General features: G+C 45.8%; 1 protein-coding gene across 1 annotated transcript in view; it reads right to left on the bottom strand.

The window, feature by feature from the left end:
• LOC147659275 (membrane-spanning 4-domains subfamily A member 4A-like) overlaps positions 1-23176 on the bottom strand; it is a 274825-nt gene that overhangs the window by 186257 nt on the left and 65392 nt on the right. Inside the window, exons 2-3 of the mRNA XM_086951841.1 lie at positions 10011-10170; positions 8299-8418 (exon numbers count right to left, since the gene is read on the bottom strand). Coding sequence (XP_086807967.1) covers positions 8299-8418; positions 10011-10157 — 267 coding nt within the window. The 5' untranslated portion in view covers positions 10158-10170. The remainder of the gene's footprint in view (positions 1-8298; positions 8419-10010; positions 10171-23176) is intronic.

Genomic DNA, 23176 nt, shown 5'->3' with positions numbered 1-23176 from the left:
GAGATAAGGCACAGGGACCGGATGGGGTTCCCATTGATGTCTATAAAGCTGTCCCAGCCTTATGGAACCCCTTATTAACAATTGTTTTTAATGCAGCTGTAAGTAACAGAGTCCCTCCTACATGGGGAGAATCCATCATTATTCCTATTTTTAAGAAGGGGGATAAATCGGATGCCAAAAATTATCGTCCAATTTCCCTTTTAGACTCCTCCGTTAAGAGTAGGATTCTGTTAGTGAGGCTAGAAGAGTGGGCGGAGACCAATAGGATTTTAGCCAATATTCAATATGGTTTTAGGAAAGGGCGAAGAACGCTTCAACAGTACATAAACTTAGATTTAATAATTGGGAAATATACTTATGCCAAACAAGGTTCTCTCTACCTTTGTTTTGCGGATTTAAGCAGTGCGTTTGATTTAGTGCATCATTCAATTTTATGGTGAACGCTATTAGAACTCGGGCCCCAGAGGGAATAATATATTTTTTAGCAAGGCTGTATGAAAGATTACAAACCTCTGTTCGGTACGGGGTTAGAGGGGAATGTACGCCTAAATTTAATCTTAGATGTGGCATCAGACAAGGTTGCGTCCTCGCCCCTCTGCTTTTTACCCTTTTTAATAATGAGGTAGACGCAGCATTAAAATCAGTAAAAACAGATGCCCCCCAGGCAAGCGGGATAGATGTACCCGTACTGCTTTACGCACATGATGTTGTGTTATTGTCAAGGACCCCAATTGGCCTTCAGCGGTTGATAGATAGGTTTGCCGATTTTATAACTAAAAGGAAGTTGCAGATCAACAAGAAAAAAACCTATACTATGGTTTGTGGTAGCGGTCGTAATAAACTGTATTCCTTTTTTATAGATGGACAGAAAGGTGATAAATGTTGCTATTTAGGAATTATTTTTGCCAATGATAGAATGTGGTTGCATGAAATAATAAATGTCCGGGCAAAAATGGCTAAAAGTGTCCATGGAGTCTTCAGATTTGCAGCTAAATTAGGCGATAGACGCATTAGGGACATGACGTAGATTTATCAGTCTAGATGCGTCTCGATCGCACTTTATGGGGCTGGGTTATGGGGACATTATTCTGATAGCAGTTTACAAAAGGAGGAAAATAATTTCCTCAAAAAACTGCTATGCCTACCAACTTCCGCCCCAACAGAACTAATCCACAGAGAAGTCGGGATTAGCTATATGTCAGATCTGATAGCTTTAAGGCCTCTAATGATCTGGCGATCCATTTGGTGAAAAGAGAAGACTGCTTTCAACAGACTAATAATTAAAGATTGTCTTGAATTGGATAACTATCTTATGATACCCTGGCTAAAGTATATTGTCCATAGTTTTAAAGAAATGTATGATTTAAATATTCTGGATGATCCTCATGCGGTAGCAGAGATGCCCAAAACAGTACTGAAAAACACGTTTCTGTCACATAGAGCAAAGAGGCGGTCGTACAACATCAGCCAATTAATGACATGTATGTTTTATAACAGATATCTAGTTTTTGAAGGCTTCCAGACATATTTGAGCCAGGTGACAAGAACCTCACCTAGATATGTTCTTACCAGATTAAGGTTCGGGCTGGCCCATCACCTGGTAGCTTTTCCACATCTTAAAAAGCACCCAGTAGGTCCATGCCCTTGCGATGGCCAAACCAAACAATGCACACTGCACTTTCTCCTTATCTGTAATCTTTATATGAATTATCGCATTGCTTACTTAAAACCTATGTTTTTAAAATATGGTATTTTTAACGTGGATGCAGCGATGAGGCTGCTTTTTATGATGCAAGAACCCGATATTTGCTTTTTTAATGCTACTTTTCTACTTAAATCTATTAATGCCAGAAAAGGTATGATATTTTTATCGTGGTTTTCATTGATTGATTATCTCTGTACTATGCTGTCCAAATTTGTATAATGATGTATTATTATTCATGTGCTTTTATGGTTGTTTTTATACGAACCAAATAAAGCTTTACGAAATGAAAACAAAACTAACTAAACAATAAAATGCATTCTGATTCTGATTCTAATCCCTTTATTGTCTAGATAAAATGAACTATTCCCAATCCAGTCTGTGCAAGAGTAGGGAAAATGTTGGATTGCAAAGGGATAACATTTGCTATTCCCACTCAAATTGGTGCAAAGGTAGGGAAACGGTTGGACTCAGGAGGGGTAACAATTTACTATTCCCTCTCCAGTCAGTGCAACAGTAGGGGAAGTGATGGATTTCTGAGGGGTAAAATGTACTATTCCCACTCTAGTCTGTGCAACAGTAGAGAAACCTTGACCCTTGACCCCACCAGGTAGGTGCTCCCCCTCCGCACAGCACCACCTGTGTGTCCCTGTCCCAGCTGCCGCTGCTGAGGGAGTTTGAGGTCCTCCACCACCCGCAGGCTACCACCTGCGCCTCATCCCTGGTGGCCAGTGGTAGGCTGTAGGTATGTTTGTTCATCCTCTGCTTTATTGCTTTTATTGTATTGCCTGTATTTTCATTGCTGTGTCTGTGACTGCTGTTGTCTGTCTTCCCAGCTGCCTGTACGTGGTCCGTGCCCCTTTTTCTTCCCTCTGTTCCCCTCGCTGTCCCCGTGCTCTCTCTGCCCGGTCATTCCTTCTGTACCCCTCTCTGCCCCTGTGTCTCTGCCCGGTTTTCCCTTCTGTTCCCCTCGCTGCCCCCGTGCCTCTCTGCCCGTTCTGCCTTCTGTTCTTAGCTGCTCCTGTATTTCTGTATTCTGTATTTTGCCTTCTGTGCCACTCGTTTTTCCCTTGTTTTTGCGCCCCTCTCGCCTTCTGTTCCACTCATTTTTTGTGCCCGTCTGCCTTCTGTGCCACTCATTTTTGTGCCCCTTTTTGCCTTCTGTTCCACTCGTTTTTTGTGCCCTTCAGCCCTCTGTTCCACTCGTTTTTCTGTGCCCTTCTGCCCTCTGTGCCACTCGTTTTTCCCTCCTTTTTGTTTCCCATTTGCCTTCTGTTCCACTCGTTTTTGTGCCCCTCTGCCTTCTGTGCCACTCGTTTTTCCCTTGTTTTTGTGCCCTTCTACCCTCTGTTCCACTCGTTTTTTTGTGCCCTTCTGCCCTCTGTGGCACTTGTTTTCCCCTTGTTTTTATGCCCATATGCCTTCTCTTCCACTCATTTTTGTGCCCTTCTGCCCTCTGTGCCCCTCGTTTTCCCCTCGATTTTGTGCCCCTTTTTCCTTCTGTTACCTTCGTTGTCCCTCACTGCCCTCGCCGCTGCGTAGCCTGAGGCCCGCCTCCCTGACTGCCCACTGCCCATTCGCTGACCCCGCCTCCCAGCTGCTCCTCCCTCCCACCTCACCATATATGCTGGCCGGTGTGCGGCCGCTCCTAAGACAAGCCTGTCGGCGCCCGTCCGTGCCTGAACCACGCCCGGCGCCAGAACCCCTGGCCCCCGCAACGACCGCCGCCACTATGACGCCAGCACTCTGCACGCTCTCAACTTCGGATGGAGCCACACCTGCTTCAAGGCCACCCAGAAATGCACACACGGCCCCTTCACCTGCCGGAACTTCAGCTACACCAGCCTCAGAGCCGACGAACCACCCGCCAAGAAAGACCCCAACCACGCAAGCATGCCGTCACGCTCTGGGACCTGCTCGACACAACATCCCCAGATGTCGCCTTCCTGACAGAGACCTGGTTTAACAACTCCACCGCATCCAACATCGCCATGGCCATCCCAGATGGCTACAAGATCACCCGCAGAGACAGCACCAATGAAGTCGGAGAAGGAATCGCCATCGTCCACAACAACAGCATCAGGGTCTCAACTAGCACCAACGACGCGTTCAGCACCACCGGAAACATGCATTTCCAGATCCACACAGACCCTAACTCCACCCTCAGAGGCACCCTTGTCTACTGATCCCCTGTTTCCCTCCCCCAGTTCAGCGACTCCATCGCCGACTTGATCAGCACGCACGCCCTGACCTCCACTGACTACATCCTCCTCGGAGACCTGAACTTTCACCTTGAGAACAACAATGACAACAACTCCATAACCCTGATTGGTAACCTCGCCAACCTCGGACTGAAGCAACTCGTCACAACGTCCACCCACTCCGCCGGCCACACACTCAACCCCGTCTTCTCCTCAAGCCCGCACGTCTCCATCAGCCACACCAATGCACTCCTCTGGACCGACCACCGCTGCAACCACTTCACCTTCCAGAAACGCACCACACACCACCACACACAACAGATCCCCCGCCGCTGCTGGAGCAAAATCACCGAAGATCAACTACATGCAAACCTCGCTCTCAGCCCACCCACCGAACTCTCCAACACCAACAATGCTGCCCACAGCCTCAGACGTTGGATCGAGGACTGCCCAAAACACCCTCATCCCGCTGAAGAAACCCCCGACAGAGACACCAGCAAGAGGGCCAGCTGGTTCACCCCAGAACTCTTAGCCTCCAAGCAAGCCTGCTGGAAACTAGAGAAGAAATGGCACAGTGAACAAACTCCGGACAGCCACGCAACACACAAGGACGCTACCTGCAACCACCACCAACTCATCAGTGTGGCCAAGAGGACCTCCTTCATAGAGCGTCTTGACAACAAAGCACACAATAGCAAGGAGCTCTTCAACATTGTGAAAGAATTCTCCAACCCCAGCTCCAACACCAATGACATCCCGCCGTCGCAAGTCCTGTGCGACTCACTTCCCACCTTCTTCCAACGCAAGATAGCAGACATCCATGACAGCTTTAACACCCAGACAGCCCCAACAGACAGCAACACAACAGACCCTCCGCACACCACCGACCACCACCCCATGCTAGCCTGGGCCAGCGTGAGCATCGATGACACTATCAAGACCATGCGCACAATGCACTCCGGCTCTCTGTCAGACCCATTCCCGCACCACGTCTTCAACAGAGCAAGCAGCTCCATCACACCGCCCCTGCACAATGTCATCAATCTCTCCCTCGAGTCCGCAACCTTCCCAGAGATCTGGAAACATGCTGAGATCAACGCCCCTCTCAAAAAACCTAAGGCAAAGGTCATTGAGAAAACCGTCAACAGACAGCTAACCCAATACCTCTAAGAAAACATAATCCTGGACCCTTCCCAGTCAGGGTTCTGCAGCAATCACAGCACTGAGACTGCCCTCATCGCCTCCACCGACGACATCAGGACCCTGCTGGACAATGGCGAGACAGCAGCACTCATCCTCCTAGACCTCTCTGCCGCTTACGACACCATCTGCCACAGCACACTATGCGCACGCCTCCATGCCGCAGGGATCCAAGACAAGGCTCTGGATTGGACCACCTCCTTCCTCTCCTGCAGAACCCAGAGCGTCCGCCTCCACCCATTCCGTTCCAAAGCCTCAGAGATCATCTGCGGCATACCCCAGGGGCCTCCCTCAGCCCAACGCTGTTCAACATTTACATGGCCCCACCTGCACACATAGCCGGACAGCACAACCTCAACATAATCTCCTACGCCGACGACACTCAGCTGATCCTCTCCCTCACCAAGGACCCCATCACTGCCAAAGCCAACCTCCACGAAGGAATGAAGGCCGTTGCAGACTGGATGAGGACCAGCCATCTGAAGCTGAACATGGACAAGACGGAGGTCCTCATTCGCGGCTTCAACCCTTCAGCCTCGGACGACTCCTGGTGGCCGACGGCACTGGAGGTAGCCCCGACACCCACCGACCACGCACGCAACCTGGGAATCATCCTCGACTCAACGCTTTCAATGACCAAGCAAGTCAACGCCGTCTCCTCCTCCTGCTTCAACACCCTCCGCATGCTCCGCAAGATCTACAGATGGATCCCGACAGATACAAGAAAGACAGTCACCCAGGCCCTCGTCAGCAGCAGACTCGACTACGGAAATGCCCTCTATGCGGGAGCCCTAACTAAGCTCATCAAATGACTACAATGCATCCAAAACGCCTCGGCATGACTGATCCTGGATGTACCACGCGACGGCCACATCACCCCCCACCTGAGAAACCTGCACTGGCTGCCCGTCAACAAGAGGATATCCTTCAAGCTCCTCACCCACGCACACAAGGCTCTTCACAGGACCGGACCAGCCTACCTCAACAGATGGCTCTCCTTCTACATCCCCAACCGCCAGCTACGCTCCTTCGACCTCTCACTGGCCACCGTCCCGCGCATCAGAAGAATAACCTCCGGTGGGAGATCCTTCTCCCAGCTCGCCCCTAAGACATGGAACACCCTCCCACTGAGCCTACGACAGACCCAAGACCTGCTGACCTTCAGAAGGATACTTAAGACTTGGCTGTTCGATCAGTAGCAGCCCCTCCCCCGCCCCCCCAGCGCCTTGATACCCTCGCGGGTATGTAGTGCACTTTACAAATAATTGATTGATTGAGAAAGCGTTGGAATGCAAAGGGGTAAAAATGACTATTCCCACTCCAGTTTGTGCAACAGGAGAAAGAGGGTAGTTTACTTCAAACAAATAAAATATTTTAACAACTTCATTGAATAACAAGTAATATAAATATTTAAATATATATATATATATATATAGATAAAAATAAAATTACATATTTACTACGTTTAATAAATATTTTTTATTAAAACAAATATTAATATAATTTAAAGAGTACACTATATTCTCACAATCATAACCAACAACTATATTATTTTCAATTAATAAGCATAACACAATTAACCCATAATATAATAAATAACACACTTAAAAAAAACCAAATAACAATTTTTACATTCATTATAATTTAAATACCGTCATACCCTATAACTCTACAAACAAAAAAACACCTAAAATATATCCTAATAATTGTAATAAATAACAATTGTACATAATTAGTAGTCCACAAAACAAATAATTCATAATAACATATATTTGGTTAACTTCCTACTCTTTATACCTTCAAAGGCAACAGTGCGCCCCTAATATATACATGAACAATATCTTATTTACATGATTTACATAATTAATGACCAATTAAACAATTAATAACAATTAACTCATAATAAATTAATTATAATTAATTAACTTCCAACCCTTTACACGTACAAACACAACAACCTGCAACTAATACATAACTTTAAAAATATCCTAATTACACAATTTACATAATTATCAATTAAATAATTATTAATAAACACTAATTATTATAAATAATTTCCTTCACATCATTTACCCCTACAAAAACCACAATCCACATCAAAAATATAAATACAAAATAAAATTAATTACGCAATGCACATAAGTATCAAATAAATAAGTAATAAGAATTAAAAATGAATTATTAATTAAGTATAATTAAAATACTTCCCACCGTATTCCCCTACAAACCCCAAACCCCACACGTAAATTGAAGTAAAAAAAATAATTATTGCACAATTATTATGATTAAATAATTAATATTAAATAAAAAAGTATTATTAATTTTTTATTATTAATTTACTTCCCACCCTGTAACACTATAAAAACCCACAACCGTCTAGGGCACTAAAAATAACAATAAACTATTAAATAAAATTTAAAAACAACTAAAAATGTACAGATTATATTTAAAAACATTAACAATATGTATACTAAACTAACTAATTTATAACATATAGAATTCAAATATATACTAGAATACATCAAAATAATTTAATAACTATATTATTAACAATGATATTTGTGTAAACAATATTAACGACACAGCTATTTTTATCATCGATATCAACATAGTTCTTTTTAACATCGATATTACTTACCTTAAAATCGATATTCTTGTCAACTTTATTTTTGCTCATGATTTGTGATATTTACAACTCGATATTTGTGCATCTCAATTTTTTTTTTCATATCTTGTCCGAATCCTAGGCCTCACAGTAATGAAAAATAAATTTAGGGAGAGAGCACTAGCACTTTAGCACTGGTTAGCAGTCATAAGGCCAACAAAAACGAGATAAGCAAAAAGTTAAGGCTAAAAGGCCAAATTTGTGGGGGGGGGGGGGTCGGCAGGGAGGGCCAGATCCAGCAGTGAATTTCATTCTGGTCCCTTAGGACAAGCATACGATGAAACAAGCAACACAATCCTTATCTAAGTGAATTTGGTCTTGTGCCCAAGCTGCCCATATTTATCCCTAGATGAGTTTAGTGAAGTTACCAATATTATCCATACTGAGTTCGGGGTGCACACTATCCTCGTGGCTCACGCCCCTCACCCATGACGCAAGGTATTTCCCACAGACAATGCTGCAAAATAAGTTATGAAACGTTTTTTATTGCACCCAGAATGTGTGTCTTTATTTAGAAAATGCATACTTACAAAGATAGATGCCCAGAATGGTACTCCACTAAAAAGAATGATTGAACCGCTTGTTAAGGGAATGACACAGAGGAAGGCTCCTAGGCAGATCTGCAGGATACCAATCACAATCTGAATTGCCTACAGCAAAAAATGAATGAAATGAATTAGTTATAAGCAGGAGAAGTGAGAAACAAGGATTCAATACAGCATATACTGATCTATAGCATCTTTTACCAAATAAATTACCTTCTAATTAGTCCAGGCACTGCTGAATCTAAACTTCAACACTATTTGCAATTAATAACTATCTTGGCTGTCAATGCTGGTGACGTCAGATACTTTACTGCTTCACCACACAAAGTACCTTGCTTTTAATATATCTCTTCTTCACAAACATTCTTTCATCAACTTTTACTTGCAAAACTTTACATGAATGTGTACATTATTATGTACATTATTATCCCCCATGTAGACTCTCTTGATTTGCATTGCTGCTCATTATTTTCAACATTTAATGACTTCACAGATTTCCTTTTTCTTTCCTATTTGTTCTGTTTATTTATTGTGATACTTTTGTTTGCTTTCATTCCTCTCACATTCATATTAACATACATTAGAAATCATGAAGATTGTGGTGCTTGCTGCACTAAAATCCACATATCCTTGGATCTACCTGACGTTTTCTCGCAATAAATATTGGCAGATTTGACCTACTGATTTTTTTCCGGCAATGTGGTTTAGATGGCAACCCTCATTATTTCAGTATGTGCAGTAAGAGGAGTTACGCCTATATCGGAAAGTATTGTAACAGTCGTAATTAGGGCCTTAGTCAATTGGAATGATAGTCTATGGAGACAGTATGGATGGGCTGAGAAATTTGTACGATCAAATTCACCCTGTAGGTGGGAAGACCACCAGTAGACTTGATCTGCTTTAAAAGGTTGCAGTGACTACTGAAAAGCGGGATTGATGACCTATTTTAGATAAAGCCCTTTGCGTTCACTTGCCTAGTACAACTGTTTGATGCCTCTACAATTGTAACCTTGGTATGCGCCAACCCTTGTTGCTTAAATGTTTCAAGGACTTCAGGCCTTGCATTTTCACACATCACCTATAACATTTCCTTTTAGCAAAATGTACCTATGCGACAATAACAACACCATCTAGAACATAGAATCATCACTTCACTCAATAACCGATTTATACTTTTTTCTGATGTTTTCTTTTGAAAGGCCCTTCCTACCCCTTTCTTTCAAGGCTCACCTTCTGTCCTTCAATCAGGATCAATGCTTGGTCCTGTATGCTAGCATTGTAACCTCAATGCCACAAACTTCACTTCATCCTTTGGTTAACAGACATTCTTAACTCCTTTGCTCTATTGTGCAACAACCCATTGGCTGGCCTTACATTTGCCACCTTGGTCCACCATTATCCTTGCCCGATTATGGCAGAGAGGGGAAAAAAACATAAGGAATTTGGCCTGCTATTCCCAGGGATTGGTTATGAGGATCTTACTGTGAAAATCACATCAAAATTAATACCTGGATTTCTATTATAACATTTAAGCCTGCGCTAGCTATCCCCTTCATAAAGAGTTATTGAAAATCCTAAACAGCAATTTCCATAACTGTGTTAGATGTGCTATTAAATAATTTTAGAACTGTCCATGGTAGAGGAAGACATACATATTCCAAGAGTCCCATAAATATTTCAAGAGCCCCAGTACTTACTCCAAGTGTCTTTGGCTCTCCTTCAATGAACCTCTTTAGAAAATAAGGCCTCTGACAAGGACTCACCCCCTGTTGAGCAGGGTTGAAGTTAGGATTGGGGATATATTGGGTCACCACAAACATGCCATTCCCAGGTGGCGCCGCCATTGCGAATAAGAAGCTGTGAACAAAAGGCTAAGATATTGTGAAATGTTATTACATTAAATACACATAAAACATACTATTTCTCCAATCACAAGATATTCCGTGCATTACCCACTGAAGAAGTTACCTCCACTACAAGCAATTTGTCACCAAGATTACCCCATGTTGAATTTTGTTTTCTTGTTTAGTGTTAACATCAAGAGGGGCCTGGGCCAATATGTTCTAGATGCTGCAAAATCGCTGTCTGTGAGTCTCAGTCCACTTCCATGTTGCTCAGCTCTGGTCCAAAACAGACAACTCCTTCAGAGCTCAAAGTTCTTGCCTTGTGTGTTTAAGGTGTCCCCATGCATCCACCCATGGATTTCGATCCTATACTAAGGTAGGCAAACCTGGGATTGCGCTAAAACTGTTCGCCTTCCCAACTGAAGTGTAACGAGGAGAAATATCTTTAGTTCTCCTTGCTATTTCCTCTTTCTACTTGTGCTGCAATCTGCAGCACATATAGAAAAAGGACACTGCCTCTAAGGATTCTTTTTATCTTGCTGAAAAGAGTACAAATGTCTTTTTTTAACTTAATTTAACAAACAGGAAGTGGGTAAAGACTTGTGGCTACTTGGCCATAGAGGATTTCAAAATGCTTTGTCATACTTGTGGAAAACAACTGAGCATGTGGTTTCCTCTTCTGCACACAGTTTTTCTTGAGTCCATTGGGAAATGCTGCTTGGTCCTATCACTTACCGCAAGTAATTTCCCCTGAAGCTAAAGGGAATAACAAGAACTGCAGCTACTGTCAACCTCTTTAATCTGCACCTGCGTGAAACTGCATGTGGACTTGAAGGTCTCCGGATGCTTTTGATGGTCTGTACTATGTAGCTGATTAGAAGGGGGTCACAAACACCCCTGTTGAACGTGAATGCTGCATCAGTATATTTAACTCTTCCATGAAAGGAGCTCTGTGGTCTCAGTTAATCACCTTCATGTCCAATAAACAGATATTTTTAGTAGAACCTTTCTTTTTTTAATTGGGTGTGTTGATAGAACATGCCACTCTATTGTGCATGCTTTTTCCCTGCATGCAATTACAACGTGGTCGTTACAACGACCTCGTTGTAACAACGCATAGCATTACCCCGCAAGTCGTAACAACGACTTGCTCTAGTGGGGGCGCTGGATGTTGGAATAGTATGATTTACTATTCTAACTCCAGTATCTGCAACAGTAGGGAAGGTGTTGGAATTTAAATCCAACACCTTCTACCCCCTCCGCAAGTCATTGTTCTGACTTGCTGACTAATAGTATGCGTCTTTACAACACGGTCGTTGTAACGACGTCATTGTAATTGCCTGCGTGGAAAAGGATTTGTGGTGATAATCATAGTAAGAACATGAAAAAGATAACTACAAATATGTGTTACAAATCCTCTATTATCATTTAGATTCTCCTGGTTGACCCTTCATAATATTAGTCCTTAAAACAAAAAGGTGGCTTATGTTATAGAGTTCACACATCAGACATGTGGTTGAAGTAAGAGGAAATAAAGTAAAGCAGTAGAGGGCTCTCCCAATGGTGGTCCTCCCTTGGTATCTGCACCCTACCACTGCGGAGGGAAAATCCATCCTGGAGCAAGTCCCAGGAAAAGAAAAGTATGGCACCAGAGCACACAAAAAAGTCCCAACACGTTACTCTATGTCAATAGTGCTGGGTCGGTAAAGTTTTACTTTTTATATCCTTGACTTTATTCTTCTCTAATTCTTCGTATCGCATGTAACACATCTCCAAAGGGAAACCAACACATGTTTCGTCTTCAAGACTTTTTCAAGGCTGTGAAGTATACACAGAAAGGCTACCATTATTGTGAATTGTGATGACAACTCAAAAAACACACATCACCCGGTAGGGTTAAACTGCACTATTAAGGGCTAAGGGATGGCAAAACACCCGTGGAGGAGGAAGAAAAAATTATAAGAATGTGAAGAAGAGTTTCACCCACTACCATTGAGGAGGATAATAAGTAGTGATTAAGAATTCATACCGTGGCTGCAGTGTAAAGAGTATAGATAGTTTGATAGGATGTCCCTGTTTATATAGTGAACACGGAGCCAGGAGTCACACCCATAGTAGATACTAGAAACCTGAGACACCACCATTGGCATGGGATGTACGTTGTTACAACGCATGCTTTTACCACGCATGCTGTAACAACGCAAGTTTTAAAACGCATTCCATTACAACGCATTACACTGGGGGGTGCTGGATAGTGAATATTTTAATTTACTATTCCAACACCAGTCCCCGTGGACACTAGGGAAGGTGTTGGATAGTAAATTAAAACTATTCCCTATCCTAGAGCGCCCCCCAGTGTAATGCGTTGTAATGGTTTTTGTTTTAAAGTCTGCGTTGTAATAGCATTGCGGGCTAAAAGTTGCGTTATAAAGGTTGTTCCCCTCGGCATGGTATGTACCTAATGAATACTGAGAATTTCGTAGTCCGAGTAGCAGTCAGTTCATAAGCAAATGAATAAAAAGCATCTGCTGTAAGAGTTATGCACAATTAAGTTGTAAATAAGGTAAGGAGGGATAGGCAACTTATGCTACACCTCATTATAAGATATTAGCGGTGGTATGAAAGACCCATACAACACACCTGAGAGCATATTTACAAGGAGTTAACACCACAAGAATGTCACTTTTTCCAACTTTCTGTTGGCTTTAAGTCCTTCCCCTCATTTACAAGGCAGTGTTAAGCCACTTAATGTGGCTTCACACCACTCTGTGAATGCTGCCAATATTCGTGCAGCACTTAGCATGAAAGGGGTGTGAAATGGATGTTGCAGTTGGCGTTTCACTGCAACACCCATTGCTTTTTGATGCTGCCCCATATTTACAAGATATGGGACAGCGCCAAAAATATCACCAGGGAATACATGGTTTTAAGCAGGCGATACGAGGAGAAATGTTTCATTTCTCCTCATAATTTGTTCTTTCCATGTGTGCTGCATTCTGCAGCACAAACAGAAACAGCAAATCACCTGTAAGAATTCTTTTGTGCAGGAAGATGCCCCTTCCTACACATAAACAATCACCCCTGCAGAGCAGGCACCCTTGCAACATGGAGCAAGGGTGCCTGTGCTGGCGCTAGGTCACTTTTTAGCTCCAGCGCAAGGGGAATCATAGGGGTGTGGCACATTCTTGTATTTACAGCGCATCCCAACGTTTTGAACGTGACGGAGCATGGCATTACCAATTTTGGCATAACACCGCGCTCCGCTAGTTTCTAGTAAATATGCCGCCTGGTGTCCTAAGTCATATAATTTCAACAAATATTTCCTCACCTGCATCATTTAAAAGTGGTGTATGTTACACTTCCTTAAAGGCATGCTGGTAGCCTGGATCTGCTCACCCTAGGGTCTGATTGTCAAGCACCTCAAACAACTGGGCACTCCTAATTACTAGGTGCACCTAGACACACAATGTATCTGTAAACAGAAAGAGCAAAGAGAAACTAAGACTGTGTTGCAGCACACGTAGGGAGGTGTCATGTAGGCAAATAAAGTGCCAGTATACCTTGAACCAAAGTAGTCAAACACCGCTTCTCAAAATTGCATTGAAGGGCACCGTATGCCTACGGGGTAATCACAAGTTACTGTAAAAACTGAAAATATACCAAGGAGCACCCTGCATGAAATACTGATAGACTGTTTGCACCATGCAAGTCAGAGTCAATTCCACTTCATAAAATTTAAATGCGAACAAATACATGCATATCACTCTTTAAGTGATGAAGGCAGACGAGGTATGCCTACAAGCAAGGACATGTGTGTTTAAGAAATGTTAGCGTACCCCCTAGGTAACGCTAAAAAAGTAACCGTAAATTCAGGAAGAAGACGGAATCAGAAATATTATTGGATAAATTGAATATGCTAAGTTCTGATATGCAAAATTATGACTTTTCTGTTGTCAACCTGTCTAACGATGTCATCAGTATTGAACAAATACAAATATTAAGCAAGGAACTAGGATTTTGTCCTACTTCTTTACCAGACTTTACAGACTTACATATACATTGCTTTAAGTTTATCTGCAAACTGAAATTGAACACATTTTTTCAAGGTAAAGGGCACACCAACCATGTCCAAACACAGATATAATGGAGTGTAACATGACTATCCAAAAAAACATATCCATTTGTTACTGTTCCTAGAAAACACACAGGCTGCCACACCATCAGTCGCACAAATCATGGGGAACCTCAATTTTGGCTCAAATCTTGATGATAGTGGTCTTAAAAACAAGTTTAGATTCACCCGGTGCCTACCTATGGATAGCTCGATTGATATTTTGTATTAAGAAGTCACACGTGAGCTACCCAAACTGGAGGATGCATATATACTAGGTCAGAAGAACATTAGACACAACATCACAAGAAAGAAAGACAGGCCATACACCCTCAGTCATTAGAATCTAGCATTATCATCAAGAAGGCAGATGAGGGTGGTAATGTTGTCATCATGAATGAGGTTGACTACAAAGAAGAAATAGACCAACAACTGTGTGATGTGTCTGGATATTAGAGGCCGGGACACAACACGCTTATAGACACTAACACCATCATTGAACGCAGACTCAAACTTTAGAGGAAGACATTTCTGATCTCGGATACGGAATATCATTTCAGGTACAATCCTACTCTGAGGGCTCCCAGCACATACATCCGAGATACACTAGCAGAGAGGTTATCCACCTTGAAGGCCTATTCATACAAAGTTGAGCAACTTAGGAAATTCTGCCTTGAGTTTGAGTGCCCCATAAAGAGCGCCTACAGAAAAGAGGAGCTGCAGAGAATCTTGAAGGCCCATTGGGAGGCACAAGAGGGAAATGATGATGTGGATGCAGAGAATGGTTTTCAAGTCACAGATCTGCCAGTGGGCAGAGTAGGCTCAGGAGCTGACAGCAACCATTCCGGCAGGGGCCTCACTCCAGAAGAGTTACAAGAAAATCAGAGAGTAGGAGAATATGACTTGGAAGTCATGAAATGAAAATGAAGCAATTGGAAATGGATAAAGAGAGAGAAAAGGTGGCAGAGGAGAGCAAAAAGGCCCGCACCTTGGAGGAAAAGAAATTGCTTTTGGCTCATGAGTTGAGCATGAGAGAACTGGATCTTAAAGCCAAGGAGGTGGATGCCAGTTCAAATGGTGGCAGCGCACAGCCAGTGCATGGGGGTAAAGTATATATTCCCAAGGATCTGGTACAGAATTATAATAGGAGTGAGGATATTTATGCATGGTTTACGTCCTATGAGATTGCTTTGAGAATGAATGGTGTGCCTGAAGAGCATAGGGGGGCCGGCCTGTGGAAACATTTGAGGCTTCTGGGAGGAGTGCTCTAGAGCCCTTAGAGATGGCAGGTGCCATGCCCTACCCCAATATGAAGGAGGCCTTATGTCTCAGGTATGGCCTTACTCCAGAGCAGTATAGACTGCAGTTTAGAAACTCTAAGAAGAGAGAGTCTGAGACTTGGATGGAGTGTGTGAATTTGTACTCGCGTGCACTGAAAGGTTGGATGAAGGGCAGTAAAGTAACTGATTTTAAGGGGTTGTTGCATTTAATCAGTTGGGAGCACTTGAGTATCTTTGTGTTCCAGAGCTGCGCCAGCATTTTGTAGACAGCAAGCTAACAGACCCCATTGAACTTTTTAAGAAGGCGGACCACTGGACCAGTACCAGGGTCCACAGAGGAATTGTGGGTACCACAGCCAAAGGTGGGCAGGGTCCCCAGCAGAAGAGTGGGGGGGACAAGGGTAACCAAAAGGAGATCTCACAAGGGCCCCAAAATAGTTCCCAGGGAAAGGAATCCCAACCCCCCAGACCTAGACAGCCATGGCCCCCGAAGGGCAAGCGGGACAATAGAGATAACAGAATCAAAAGGGGTCCACCTACCTGCTATCACTGCAACGAGCTGGGCCACATTGCCACCAACTGTCCCAAAAAGAACACAGCACCCACTGGTGCTCAAGCCCCAGGGTTAGCGAGTATAGCTTTGGGCAGGGATTTGATTTCCAGTGGGGAAGAGCGCTTAGCAGTTATGTCCCTTGTCTCTCTAGGAGACCAAGAGATGGTCCAGGAAACCTTACTGCCCCTGAACACTAAGAAATATGGGCAGAAGGTGACCATCAATGGGAGGGAGGTAGAGGCTCTGAGAGACACCGGCGCCAGTGTGACATCCGTGAGGTGTCAGTGGGTGTCTGAAGAGCAAATCATCCCTGATGTACTCCGCCCTGTAGTGGCAGCTGACAGCTCAGTGCGCCTTTGCAAGTTGGCGTGTGTTTCCTTTGAATGGGAGTCTCTGGTCTTTTGGAAGTTGTTGTCAGTGATGCCTTGCCTGTAGACTGTCTGCTAGGTATTGACCTGGAGAGTTCCCCATGGAAGGATGTAGAACACAGGACTCACTTGGAGATGTTGGGGTTGCCTGCTTGGATCTGTATGACCACGCGTGCTATGGCAGCCAGTAAGGGTGACTCAGCAGAACTGGAGCCTGAAACAGTGGCACAGAGACCTGCCAGGAGAGGAAGAGGCAGGGGGCGCGGGAAACCCGCCCCAGCAGTTCCCACGGTCCAGAAAGGAGCAGAACCTGAGGGGGATGCCCTGGAACCTACAGGGGAACAGGTGGCCGAACTGGGGGACCTCCCTGAGCTGACCCATTGGCAGCAGGAAGGTGGTCCCTCCAGGCAGGAATTTTGCCAGGCGCAGAAAGAATGCCCTTCCCTCATTGGTCTGCGGCAACAGGCTGCAGATCAGGCAGCAGGTGGAGCAGCCAGAGATCACTTTATCTACTGGGAAGATGACTTATTGTATAGTGAGCCTAAGTTTTCTGAGCCCGGTGCAGCCCGTGTGCTGGTGGTACCCGAGCACTTCAGAAACTTCCTAATGGGTCTGGCTCATGACGTGCCTCTCGCAGAACATCTGGGGCAAGACAAGACCCTAAACAGGCTTGCCACCCACTTCCACTGGCCCCAGATGAAGAAGCACGTTGGTTCCTTTTGAAGGTCTTGCCAAACCTGTCAAGCCAGTGGCAAGACTGGAATGAAGTTGAAGGCACCCCTCCAACCCTTCCCAGTGGTAAGCACCCCTTTCGAGCGGGTTGGCATAGACATTGTAGGGCCCCTGGACCCCAAGACAGCCTTAGGCAACAGATTCATCCTGGTCTTGGTGGACCATGCCACCCGGTACCTGGAAGCTGTCCCTCTCAGGACAATCACAGCCCCCGTGGTGGGCCGTGCATTGATTGGGATCTTTTCCCGTGTGGGGTTCCCCAGAGAGGTGGTCTCTGACCAGGGTACCAACTTCATCTCTAGGTACATGAAGTCTCTGTGGGAGGAGTGTGGGGTAACTTATAAGTTCACCACTCCTTACCACCCTCAAGGAAATGGGTTGGTTGAAAGGTTCAACCGGACCCTAAAAGGTATGATTATGGGCCTAGCAGAGCCCATGAGACGGAAGTGGGACATCTTGTTACCATGCCTGTTGTTTGCCTACAGGGAGGTGCCTCAGAAGTCCTTAGGGTTCAGTCCCTTTGAGCTCCTGTATGGCCACCCTGTTAGAGGACCTCTCACAGTGGTGAAGGAGGGGTGGGAGAAATCCCATGGGAAAACCCCCCAGGATGTGTTCAGCTATGTGCTGGCCATTCGCAACCAGACACAACGCTTCAGGAAGCTCGCCCAGGAGAACCTGGAAGCTAGCCAGGAAGAAATGAAAAGATGGTACGACCAGAATACCACTCTGGTCGAATTTCAACCTGGGCAGAAAGTGTGGGTGATGGCGCCAGTGGAGCCTTGTGCGCTCCAAGAGAAGTGGACTGGGCATATGAGGTGGTGGAAAGGAAAAGTGAGGTAACCTACTTGGTTAACCTGAGGACCCCCAGGCAACCCCTGAGAGTCTTTCATGTGAACCGCCTCAAACCACACTTTGAGAGGTCTGAAGTGACAATGCTCCTGGCTACAGATGCAGGAGGGGAGGAGGATAGTGATCCTCTCCCTGACCTCCTGGCAGCTAAGGAGCAAGACGGGTCAGTGGATGGTGTGGTCCTCTCGCCCACCCTGACCCCAGAACAGCAAATAGACTGTCGCCAAGTGTTGGGTCAGTTCTCCTCACTGTTCTCCCTGACCCCAGGTATCACCAATTGGTGCGTCCATGATGTGGACACTGGAGATAGTCTGCCTATGAAACAGAAATTTTACAGGGTAGCTGACAAGGTCCGGGCCAGCATCAAGGAAGAAGTTTCAAGATGTTGGTGCTAGGGGTGATTGAGCCCTCCAGCAGCCCCTGGGCTAGCTCAGTGGTCTTGGTACCCAAAGCTGCTGCGCCCGGTGCCACTCCAGAACTCCGTTTTTGTGTGGACTATCTTGGGCTCAATACGGTCACGAAGACTGACGCACACCCCATCCCCAGAGCTGATGAGCTCGTGGATCGGTTGGGAGCTGCCCAGTACCTCAGTACCTTTGATTTGACCTCTGGGTACTGGCAGATTGCCTTAACTGATGGGGCCAAGGAGAGGTCTGCATTCTCAACGCCAGAGGGGCACTTCCAGTTCTGAGTCATGACCTTTGGGTTGAAGAATGCCCCTGCCACCTTCCAGAGACTGGTTAACCAGGTACTGACCGGGCTGGAGGAATTCAGCGCCGCATACCTGGATGACATTGCAGTGTTCAGCTCCACGTGGGAGGAACACTTGCAACACCTCTGTGAAGTGTTGAAGGCTCTTCAAAGGGCAGGCATCACTATCAAGGCCAGCAAGTGCCAGATAGGGCAGTGATCTGTGGTGTATTTGGGACACCAAGTGTGGAGCGGCCAGGTGGCGCCCCTATAGGCAAAGATTGATACCATTCTGGCTTGGGAGCTCCCCAAAACCCAGACAGAGGTGAGAGCCTTTTTAGGACTCCCCGGGTATTACAGACGATTTGTCAAGGGATATGGCACCATTGTCGCCCCCTTGACAGAACTCACTTCTAGGAAGACTGGACTGAAGCCTGCCAGACTGCTTTTGAAACCCTGAAAACTGCCATGTGCACAGCACCAGTGCTCAAGGCACCTGATTTTTCCAGTGAGTTCAAAGTGCAGACAGACGCTTCAGAGCATGGTGTGGGAGCAGTACTCTCACAAGTCACTGAGGAGAATGGAGACCAGCCCGTAGCTTTCATTAGTAGGAAGCTACTCCCCAGGGAACGGAGGTGGAGTGCGATTGAAAGGGAAGCTTTTGCTGTGGTCTGGGCTCTGAAGAAGTTGAGGCCCTACCTGTTTGGGATTCACTTCCGTGTTCAGACTGACCACAGGCCCCTCATGTGGTTAATGCAAATGAGGGGTGAGAACCCAAAATTGTTGAGGTGGTCCATCTCCCTACAGGGAATGGACTTTACGGGGGGAAAAACCCCGCCCTCGTACAGAGAACGCCAACGCTGATGGTCTGTCCTGGTTTTTCTGCCTTAGTGAAGAGAACCCTCAAGAGGGTGGGTAGTTCTCCCCACTTTCAGCTGGAGGGGACACGTGTTATACCTGGCATCTTTGGCGTGGTTTCCTCCTACCTTTTTACCTCTACCTCCTGTATTTTTGCTGCTGTGCTGGATTTCGTTTTGCTGGTTTAGATGCTTTGGACACTCTGCCACTGCTGATCGGTGCCAGAGTGTAAGTGCTCCCTATGTAAATTGTTATCATGATTGGATATACATGATTGGCATATTTGTATCACCACGAAGTCCCTAGTAAAGTGCACTGGGTGTGCCAGGGCTGGTGATGACAAATGCTACTAGTGGGCCTGCAGCACTGATTGTGCCACCCACATGAGTAGCTCTAAAATGGTGTCTTGGGCCTGCCACTGCAGTGCCTGTGTGCAGTCTAGGAACTGCTGTGTCCTCCTGGTCAGTGTCCCCACTGATCAGGCCTAACCCTTCCCTTTTTGTGCACATTAATCACCCCTATGGAAGGCCCAAGGTACCCCCCTGGGCAGGGTGCAGTGTATGTGAAAGAGCATGTTCTGGTGCAGGTGACATGCTCTGGTAGTGAAAGGCAGCCATTTTCGTTTTTCACTATTGTAAGGCTATCTTGCTCCATAGGTTAACATGGGGGATGCTGGCTACAGTGGCTACCAGCATTTCTTCCCATAGGAACAAGATAGGACATAAGAGTCTAGTATCCCTGAACTCAGAATTTAATAACACATCTTTTAGGAAAGGTTGTTTTTAAATCCTGTGTTTGAGAACAGCACTTTTAGAAAGTTGCTGTTCTCTTGTCTGACCCTTCTGTGTGCCTTGGCACAACTGTACGATGTAATTAAACAACTGGAGGATCGCTCCCTGGAAATCATCGCAAATACTCATTTGATCTTTCCACAGTTCCCGCCCTATGGAAACACGCCATGATAACCCCATTACTAAAAAAGCCCACAGCAAACCCGGAAATTCCGGCCAACTATAGACCCATATCCCTGCTCCCTGCCTCTCCAAATGCTTGGAGAGACACGTCCACTCAGTCTTATCCACGTTTGCTGAAGAAAACTCACTACTGCACCCCTCCCAATCGGGCTTCCGGGCTAGTTTCTCAACAGAAACCACCCTTCTAGGAGTTACGAACACATCCGGAATCTCCTTGATAATGGTCAGACGGTCGCGCTCGTGCTTTTAGATCTGAGCGCGGCCTTTGACACTATATCGCACGAAATTCTCATCAAGGAGTTATATAGAAATGGTGTCCGTGGAAAAGCCCTTGAGTGGATTCGTTCCTTCCTGGCGGAACGAACTTTCCAAATAACATCCTCATTGGCCTGTTCTGATACCTTCTATGCCCCCCACGGAGTGCCACAGGGATCTATATTGAGTCCCCTGTTTTTCAATCTACATCTCAGACCCCTGGCTGACCTAGCCGAAAAATCCGGACTCACACTCATGACCTACGCCGACGATTCCCAAATTACTTTTTCTCTATCTGAATCCTGTCCGACATCCCCATCTCTCCTCAAATCAGGGCTTTAAAACATCCTTAATTGGATGACAAGAAACCAATTAAAGCTCAATGGAGACAATACAGAGATTCTTCTCTTGGGAAAACGTCGAGACCTGTGGAATCCCTCACACTGGCCTAATCAGATGGGCATTTTTCCTACCCCAGTGACCCAAGTCTGGGAGTCATCATGGACAGCTCCCTTTCCATGAGTCAACAGGCCAGCAAAGCCACCGGCCTATGCCTCACCATCATTAAATGGCTGAGGAAAATCCTTTGGATGCTGCCCCCTTCCACTCAAAAGACCGTAGTCAATGCCCTCATAACATCACGGCTTGACTACGGCAACATTCTGTACCTTGGCTCTAACAAAGCGGTAGTCGGTCGACTACAACTGGTCTAGAACGCAGCAGTCTGACTACTGTGCAAAATCCCTAAAAACTGCAGAGTCTCGAGCTACCGTCTGGAACTCAACTGTCTCAGGATTGAAAGCAGAATCCGTTTTAAAGCCCTGAACTACATGTTCAGAATTAAAGCAGGTACTGCACCCAAATACCTTCTAGCTCTGGCCCACCCCTATACTCCCAAGCGTAATCTTCGTTCACAATCAGCTGCCAATTTCTGTGTACCAAGATTTAAATTGGCAAGAATGGGAGGCAGATCGTTTTCCCATCTTGGACCATCCCTCTGGAACGCACTCCCTCCCTTCATTCGAAAGGAGGAAAACCATGTCAGGTTTAGAAGGCACGTCAAGACCTGGCTTTTCGAACAATAACATGAATAGCCAGAACCTTGTCCTGACTTCTTACTAGCAGTGTCTCGGAGCCGGGAAACCATTTTTTGGGTAGCTGTTGCGCCTTACATATTGAAAAAATAAAATAAAATAAATTGGCCTGTTTGTGCATTGACTGTCTGGTTTGAGAGTGACAGGGGCTGGGGGTTCCCAGGGAGGCTGGCAGAGTCAGCCCTAGGCCGAATGACTGCATTTGCAACCTGAGTGGTGGGAGGGGTTAGCACCTGGGCCTAAATAGGGCTGTGCCTGCATGCCACAATGCTGGCTCCACCTCCTGCCGGGCGTCTGACGATCCTGCCCCTCACTCTGAAAGGAAAGGAGAAGCCAGGAAAACAAAGTACTCAAGAAACACCCAGAACTGGTTCAGACCGGGCTCAGGGCCCACATGCACAAAGAGAACAAAGACTTTAAGGGGTATAAGTACAGGACGCCTGACAACAGAAAATGAGATCATCCTGGAATCAAGAAGGAACCTCTGCCAAGGAGAAAGCTGAATCTGAAGAAGGAACTCTGTCCTGCTGTTGCTGTGCTGGACTGACCTGTTGCTTTGCTACCAAGGAGAGGGGAAGGACTTTGCTGTTGTGCTGTGTCCCCTATCTTGAAGGAATCTCCAAGGGTCTGAGGAGAGCTGGCTCCCTGTTCTGAAGTCCCAGGAACAAAAGGACTTCACCCCCAACTTCCCTAAACTCTGCTGAGAGAGTTCTGTCCTTCCTAGAGTGCTTGATCCAGTTGCAGGGCCTCTGGAAGTTGTACCTGTGCTGGGAAGATTGAAACTAAGCTTGAGAATCTTTTTGCAATTGAAAAGTTATCGCATTGCTCGCTGCGTAGCGCGTCCCCGGCAGTGCAAGAAGTTTCCTGCCACTACGAAGGTCGAGATCATCGCAGCGCCTGTTGCCGCTGTCAGAGCCGTCGCATCCTTCGTTTGCGGGACGCACCTGATCGGTGCGGGAAGCCTAACATCGCTGCGAGTGTCGTCGCAGAGCCTGTCGTCGCGGGGTGAGATCGCCGCACTGCTTGCTTGCCGACCGCATCATGTTGCTGCGAGTGTCATCGCAGAAGCCATCGCATCGAAGAGCTGCGAGAGAGAAGATCACCGCTGGTTCAGGCATCGTCGCCCCGGAGATCGTCGCAACTCCAGAGATCGCAGCATCGTGACTTTGCAAGAACAAACTTCCTACAGAACATACGCACCAGAATCCATACAAGTGGCCTTCCTCCCCAAACAGACTGGATTCGTCGCAACACG

Source organism: Lissotriton vulgaris, unplaced genomic scaffold (assembly GCF_964263255.1).
Source record: "Lissotriton vulgaris unplaced genomic scaffold, aLisVul1.2 SCAFFOLD_435, whole genome shotgun sequence".
Taxonomy (NCBI): Eukaryota; Metazoa; Chordata; class Amphibia; order Caudata; family Salamandridae; genus Lissotriton; species Lissotriton vulgaris.
Note: the sequence above shows the minus strand (reverse complement) of the source record. Positions and strands in the feature narration are given on the sequence as shown.